This window comes from Stegastes partitus, unplaced genomic scaffold (genome assembly GCF_000690725.1).
Source record: "Stegastes partitus isolate 25-593 unplaced genomic scaffold, Stegastes_partitus-1.0.2 Scaffold472, whole genome shotgun sequence".
Classification (NCBI taxonomy): Eukaryota; Metazoa; Chordata; class Actinopteri; family Pomacentridae; genus Stegastes; species Stegastes partitus.
The window spans coordinates 138,812-147,213 of NW_007578203.1; the positions used below are offsets into that span (position 1 = coordinate 138,812).

General features: G+C 41.6%; 1 protein-coding gene across 1 annotated transcript in view; it reads right to left on the minus strand.

Annotated features, from left to right (window-relative positions):
• The window catches only part of gbe1b (glucan (1,4-alpha-), branching enzyme 1b), a 74,781-nt gene extending 67,179 nt beyond the window's left edge, over positions 1 to 7,602 (minus strand). The window contains exon 1 of the mRNA XM_008286831.1: positions 7,410 to 7,602. Within this exon, the coding sequence (XP_008285053.1) occupies positions 7,410 to 7,507 (98 nt within the window). The 5' untranslated portion in view covers positions 7,508 to 7,602. The remainder of the gene's footprint in view (positions 1 to 7,409) is intronic.
• Positions 7,603 to 8,402: the final 800 nt, after the last annotated feature.

Consider the following 8,402-nt stretch of genomic DNA (forward strand, 5'->3'; position numbering starts at 1 on the left):
GCCTCTCAATCCGTCTGACCAATCGCTGCTCCTATGGCTCCGCCCCCCTCCGACGATTCTTGCGTCACTGGCTCCAAAAATCCAAGATGTCAACTAGGAAGTAGCAAAACCCTGGCTTCATTTTCTCAGTGCAGAAACCAACACAGTAGCTACGTCCATCTTTTATGCAGTCTATGGCTTCATCTGCATCGTCGCTCCCGACTGTCAATCAAGCCAGCCACGCCCCTTGCCCCGCAAAATGTTGCAGGTTTTTGACACTTCCGGGTTGGCTTCATTTTTCAGGGCCGGTTGCTACGTCCATCTTTTATACAGTCTATGTGAGAAACACAGCTTTGTTTGTTAGATCTGAGAAGCAGTGCCGTTCGTTATGACGTGCATAAAGTCACGTGGCCGGCCCATTCAAATATTAATTATAGCAACTCAATGAGAAACATTAAAAGATCAGCTATAAGCCTGACGCATGCCGACATTTTCGAAAAGTCTCCACATCCGCTTCTCGGCAGAAAAAGGTAATTTTTTAGCTTCAGTGAGAAACACTGCTGCTCATTGTCAGGTAGCACACGACCACAGGCACTGCTAATCCCTGTAGCTTGAAATTACAAAAGAGTTTTGTCCTGTAGCCTATTCAGTGGTAATAGAGCAGCAGGAGATTATAGATGTGAGGAACAGATTACTGGCCTGGATCTCTTATCTCTTGGTTCGGAAAACTGTTCTTTATCTACAAAAGATACCAAAAAAAATGTCACATAACAAAACTGAGATATTACCCTGACGTACTGCCACATTACTGCACACCACCACGTTATTAAGTCCCTGTCAAATAGCTGAAGACAAATGTATGTTTCCTCATCAAGTTAACCAAACATTCCTTAGAAGTCTCAGAAGCAGACTAATCCACTGTCGGTATTCAAACATTTCTGAGTGAAAATATTAGTTTTTAGTCCCAATTTGTGGCAAGTTAAAGACACTGAAGGAAATCAGACCTTTTAGAGGAAGCACTCCTAAAAGAGAAGCCCAAGGCCCAGAAGGCACAAGCGAAAAGCTAATAAGTTGGCAAAAGCTCTCCTGAAAAATCAAAGGGTTCAGGAGGTGCTCGGGAACACGGGTCGGTAAAGAGCTCATCATTGAGAATCCTGAGGCACAGGAGGATGCTCAGGAAAGCAGACCAGCTGGGGGACACTCTCCTGAATAAGAGAAATGAGGCTCAGAAACAGCTGGAGAAAGTTGACTTCACCTCCGAAGCGCGGTGAGAAGCAACGGAGGATCGATCATCTCCAGTGGCAGAAGATCTTCCCCTCCTCAGGGCCACAAAAAAAAAAGAAGAAACAAACGCTGCAGGAGACCGGAGTGAAAGTAGGGGAAAAAAAAAAAAAAAAAAGCAGAGCAGCAGGAAGTCCAGACCGGATGATCCAGAGACAAAAAAGTCCAAGAAGAAAAGTTGGATGGCCAAGTTCTTCCCATGACCTCTGACATTTTGTGGCACAAGGATCCCTCTGGGAATTGTCTCTCTGGAGAGTTTGTCCCATTTATATTCCAAAGTAAAACTTGGGGCTGGGTACGGAGGATCCCTACTCCTCTATATCTGCAATTTGACGAGGCAGCTTCACTTGACATTTTCATACCGTCTCTAATATAAAGTGGCAATTTCAAAGAACCCCAAAAGGAGTTTAATAAATTAACTAATTGAAATAGAATATACAACATGCAATATTTAATCAAGGTAATACAGTCGTGACTCGATAATCTGACACTAAATGTAAAACCTTCTTTTATGTCGGATTGTCAAGACGGAGGTCGAGATACAAGGAGGGCTTGATGCTTGAAGGCTCATTTGTTGTTAAAATGTATTGCTCATAGTTGTTATAATAACTAGTAGGGCTGGTCCCAATAGCACTTTCAGGTCTCTGGATATTCAGGCCCAATTAATGATGAATATCTGAATAGTCAGTGCGGTCGGGGGGACCAGAATGCACAGGCACTACTTGGCTGCCAATGCCAGTTTAGGATCATGGACGTCATCGTGTCCTCTTCTGGGTCGTATGAAGTTCACACAGCAGATCACATACAAGTTGCATTTCATTGGAAATGTGAACAAACTCGCAAAAAAATTGGATTTCACAAAAAGATCTGAATTGAGCATCAAGTCCTGCAGTCTGAACGTAGCCAATCTGTCGGATTGTTCAGTCAGATAATACACCGTTATCCTGATTTGTGACATAAAACGTCGTGTCAGAGTCGGAATCCAAACCTGTTGGATAGCAAGGTTTTTGGATTGTTAAGGGTCGGATTATAGAGTCACGACTGTTTTTACATTATTTATATTATGTATATTTACTGAAGGGATTAATATAGTTTTATTCTATTCTAATTCTATTCTAGTTCTATTCTAATTCTACAGGTGTAAAAATAACATAATAGCATATTTTTTGAAGTAACGTAAAATCGTACGGCAGCTCCTTCTCTCATATTCGAGTTCTATTTTGCATTGCATAGGCAAAGCTGTGCTATTGGTGAGATGCTACTTTAGCATGCTAACATGCTAACAACGCTGCGGCTGTGCAGGTGGAGTGTTTAACACGCTCTGCATCTTAGTTCAGAGTGTCAGCATGCAAACATCTATTAATCAGCACTAAACTCAAACTACATCGAGGATAACCAGTGTTTCATTGGACTAGAAATCACAAATTAGCTGCATTTAGGACCAAACAAACAATCGACGGCGTTGACCAAAAAATGTGTATTTTTCGCTCGTTGGTTTATAAGCGCTTTAGCATTTTTAGCTAAACATAACACATCCACCAACGGTTAAACCTCCGACTCCCGTTTTCATTCGGTTTCATGTAACAACATCTTCTAATTAATACAGATTTTTGCAGGTCAACACAAGTGCACCCAATATAGTCTGATAAATTGCAGCCAATTCATTTTCATGGCACTGTAACTTTTGCAAAAAAATAAATAAATAAATCTTTTCCCTTCTTTCCTGCAGAGTTGATTTCATCTTCATTATATGTGAAATAAATCTTTGGGACGTCTTAATCAGACAATAATTCGGATTATCCAGACCATTAGGTTGAAATGTGCAAATGACTTGACGAACAAGACAAAGTAAGAGAGATGTACGGCATTCTCATAATGATGATCAATAAGCAGATGTCTGTTGACAAAATCCCGAACTCCTTATAGTGCAATGCTGACGTTAAATCCCATGTGGAAGTGTTGTTGATTCTTTCATTCAAAGAAGTGAATGTGAACTGGATCTGAGCAGCTGAATGAAAGAAGGTTGTTGTTTTGTTTTTTTTACTACAATTATGCAAATGCAGGTATTAGTGATGGTAAGGCAAAGGAAATATCAAAATGAACCAAAAAAAAGATCACCTACACACTCAGTTTGACATTTGGTTGTTGTTTTTAAGCAAAGCGCAGCCTCAATTTTTTAAAACCCTCTGTCACGACTACAAACCACTTTTTGAAATTCTCCTGATAGAGCAGCTGAACTCTACAACCCGTTTCGCACACTCTCTGTTAGACAATTGGGCGTCTAAATTTAGAGCCAGCGTTCAGGTCTGTTGTGCTGTGTATGACTGGTGGTAACAGCTGAAGCATAGAGGTGTCAAGACCGTCTGCAACAGCCTGAAGAAACACAGCTTTTCTGTTCTTGAGTTTAGCTTGCTTTAAAAAAAAAACAGAGGGGGCCTTCCGCACAGGCCAGCAGCAAGGTGACTTTCAAATAATGTCATTAACGTCCTTCTTGACTAAGTGCATTAATGAGGCTAAAGAGAGGTTGATTGATGAAAGCGAAATTTCCCTGCTAAATTCTCACCTTTGTTGGCCCCCAAGCAAGGTGACAGGAAAATAAATGAAAGCTACTTTTAAAAAAAAAGCACATAAAAGATTCATTCGATAAAACACAACAGGTTGCAAGAGAATATGCAAGCTGTCCAGTTTTCCATTTAATTATTTACATTTAATTTCTGCTTTAACTATCACCATCACAAGCACAAAACCCAGAGTTATTGCTCTGTATTTACTTTGAAATGATCTGAGATGACGTACTCAAATCTTAGCCAAAAAAAAAAATAAAACCTTTGCCATAATAAGCAGCGGTCCCATTGCTCCCTACTTTCATTTGGTCCAATTTAGGAGATACATGGTGCCCTGAGCTGCAAAAATTCTAGCAGCACTTCCTGCAGACTTGCTCAACAGGAAGAGTAAATAATGAAGAATGTCAACAGAGCACTGCTCACCGGGGCTGTAACCTGCGTGCAGCATCAACGCTTGTTTTCACAATCAATCTGAAACCAGCATCCTGATAAGATAAAAAATAAGAGCCGCCCGCAACCGCCGAATGGCTAATTAGAACGAGGAGAGACTTGCAAAATCTGCTGGAGTCATTTCAAATGTCCGTGCACCGGCGGCCTGTATGTGGCGTGAACCAAAAAGTTCAACAAACCTGAGATGTGGGCAGCCTTGAGCCATGACATGGTGGTGAAATCTAAAGAATCAGTTGTGTGTGGTCATAGGTCTCTTTCTGATAAGCCGGCTGAATTCTTAGCACTGGGACTCAGCACGACGCCGCAGCATGAGAAGGCTCTTGATTTCTGCCTGTGTTCACGATACGGTGTTTGGACTCCGTGGTCTTAGAACACCGAGGGCTTATCACGAATTAACCTTCACACAGCGGTGATCCTATATGTAAAATAATTTATGTGCAACTTTCATCAGCGGGACAGGTGTTTGAGACACGTCTAGGGCTCGGCGAAGCCTAGAAATCCCAAGCTGTGTCTGAGATGGAACTGACACGCTCATCTCTCTGCAAGGCTAGAGCCCTGCTCGCATGCTTCAAATACAAAGCAGGAGGTCCCTTACCTGCCACATTAGAAACAAGAGCTGACATGGTAATGAAAATGGATAAAACTATACGGCCCCTGAGCAGAGTTTTAAACCCTAGTGTCAGGGACGACCCAACAGCGAGCAGACACCACAGCAGTGTGAGCCGGAGATCAGAATCACTGTCAGCTTCATAAGTAAAAATCATGACAGAAAAAAAAAAAGCAGGTCAGGCTAATTTGACACGAGGTGGGGAATTGAGGTTAAGAATCAGAAAGTCAGTTTGTGAGCCAGGTGTTCTCCCATTAAGCAAAAAAAGAGTAAAGTATGACAACAAAATCTACATTTCATGACTATTAAATTAAAAAACTGTGTCGCTACAGTCATTGCTTAAGTGCATCCCTTCATTTCAGTCTGTTTATCAGGTTAAAAAATGGGCTCACGTCAGTTAAAAGACATCAAAAAGTGATGTAAAAGAAAAAAACTACACGTGAGTCTGCTCAGTCTATTGACTAACAGAGTGTCTATTTACTTTTTCAGATTAGTGTAGGCACAAGGTCAGTACGTTTACCACCGAAGGACACATGTTTGTCTTTTTTCACGTCTGTGTGAGGCGCTGAGCTAATTTAAGCAAATTTTCACCCCCATTTAAAAACGTGGGTTTATTTCAGTCGTCACAATCAGCAAATATCTGCTCTGTTATTTCCTGCAAATATTTGCGGTGTTATTTCGGCACCTCTCGGGTGATAAAAGTGACAAAGATTAAACAATCTCTTAATTGACTAATTAGAAAAACTGATGTCTCTGAACTTTAACTTCAGATAATTAAATCTGATTATATTGAAAGGGTTTTTTTTTTTTTGAATGTTTTCATCTCTCCTGAGAGCGTATATTTAAATGTAATCATGCCACGTGAATGTGTTTGGCGAGGTGACATCTCTGTCTGTGGAATGTCATGTCGCAGGGAGCCATGATTAATTTGTCAAAACATGAAAAGGAGAAATCAGGATATGACGTGCATAAATCTGACTGTTTTGTCGAAACAGTTTGATCACAGCGGGTACAGTCTGGAGGAGGATTAATTTCATTTAGAACTCGTGCATCTCTAACTGGCAATAGAAGAAATGCCAAAAATAGCTGTTAAGACACTATTTTCATTGTGGATAAACGTCCATCCATCCATTATTTATACACCGCTTAATCCTCACTAGGGTCGTGGGGGGCTGGAGCCTATCCCAGCCGACTTAGGGCGAAGGCAGGGGACACCCTGGACAGGTCTGTGGATAAACGTGTTCATTTTATTTATTTTGCAATCAATCAATTAGTTGTTTTGTAAAGGTTACACGCAAACTGGAGGCAGAGCTGGAGAGGAGGACTTCTACCACAGAACGTAGGCAGACATGTTACGTCGGGTCATTCTATATTAAATAAACTAAATCTGGAAGATGTTGAACATCTGGTTGTGTATCTAAAGTAACTTTGTCGGTATACAACATGACAATCCACAAAAAAAATAGATGAAATGGTCAAATGGTGATTCAGAGATTCAGTTCAGAGGAGCAAAAACTAAAAATATTCACTATTAACAACTTGGAATCAGAAGATTTCTACTTCTTTGTCTTGATTTAAACCGATTATCAACATGAACAATCGCTGCAGCTGTTTCCTACAAGACTTTTACATTCTTTGTCTTTTTTCCACTTTGGTTCGTTCATTACTTGTAAAACAAATTACAGCTTCGTGCAAACAAACAGAACATAGTCTGGTCAGAAGATCTTGGAATCAATCCGGGTGAGCTGTCATACTTTTGGCAACTGCACAAAAGTACGACTTGGAATTTGTGATAAACACAAAGCCAAAAAAACTCTAAAAGTGTATTTGCTTGGAGGTCAAATCCAGACCGTGCAACATGCTGCTCAGCCTTTAACACCAGAAAAGAGAAGAAGATGCATCCAAAAAAAAATGCTAATGCAATTTTACGACACATTTTTGGCACAGATGATGCCCCACATGACTACAGAGCAGAAAACCCAGACACATAAAAGTGTGTGCTGTGATGCCACAAAACAGGCGAGACTGAGCCCAACGCAAGCGGCTCACGACGCAACGTGGACGTCACCTGACTGCCAAACGCGCTCCAACTGTCACGCAGAGGAAGTTGAGAGACGACTGCTTCCTCCCTGCAAACTCGTCACGTAAAGTGAAACGACTTTTCTGATAGCGCTTCATTAAATTTGCATAAGCTGCACATCTTTCATCTTCTAAACGCGTGTTATTATTCTGCAGCCTGGAAATAAAAAGAGGAGGGAGGTTTGGTGTTGGTGGGAGGAGGAGAATAGCAAAGCTAGCTGAGCTCTGCGCGACCCCCAACTCATTCAAAATGTCAAACCCTGATCAACAGAAGGTGACTCTCTGGTGTGTTGCAGACATCGCCTTGTATCTCTCTGTGTGTGTTGTTTTTAGTGCAAGACACGCCATTTGTAAGCCTGCCCCTCTCTCTCTCCGTCTCTCGCTTGATCGGGGATTGATTTTTTGGAGACAATCCGTGCGTAAAAACCGCCGTTTGAGCCGCGTTTTACCTCCTCTTGAAGTCCTTCTCGTACGTTTTGAGATAGGGATCCATTTGGAGAAGGCAGCTGAACTCGGGGACTGTAACATTATCCTCTAGGTCTGCCATGGTTGCTCCAGACCGAACCAATCGAGCACCGACCGCTGCGAGTCGGATGGGGGGACTGACGGTGGCACGAGCGAGAGGACAGGCGTGTAGTAGTGTGAGATCAAGAGGAGGAGGAGGAGGAGGAGGAGTGTTTGTATCCGGAGACAGCAGCGAATCAGGATGCTTTCTGCCAAAAAAAAAAAAGTCCGTCCCATCGCAACACGCCGAGTCTCCGGCGGGTCAGAGACGCACAGCTGATCCTCTGTTGTGTGTAACTTTAAGGTGACAGCAGAGGACGCATCTGGCGCGTCAGAGGAAGAACAACACTCGGGCTTGTGTACAGATGTGCAGCTTTGTAGGAGAGATCCCATCTGCTAAAAAAAAAAGAAGAAGACCCACATCGAATTTATACAGATGAAGAAACATTTCGTGCACTCTGGAAGTGACTGTGCAGCTGATTGCAGTGATCTACAGCAGAATAGGAGGTTTACTGTGTGGTGCTATGACTAGACTTTACTGTTGCCACTTTAATCATTAACTTGAACTGTAGTGACCTGTAAAAAAAAAAAAACATTTACTTCTTTAAAAATGAATAAGCACCACTTATGTTGTGTGTCTGTCAGAGATGACAAACGTACTCATATTGTTTACTTAAGTACGAGTAGAGATACCAAATGGACTCTGTTAAAAGTAGAAGCACTGATTCAACTCCTTTACTCAAGTAAAAGTAAAAAAAGTACTATTGCTGTCAAATTCTTCTGATGATTCAACTTCAAAATTAGAAGCTTGGAAGAAAGATTTGGAAAGAGATTTGTCATTAGATGAATGGGAATTGGCTTGTCATAAAGTCCATAAGCAAACTATGAATTCTAGGTTGAGATTATTACAATACAAGTGGCTCATGCGTGTTTATGTT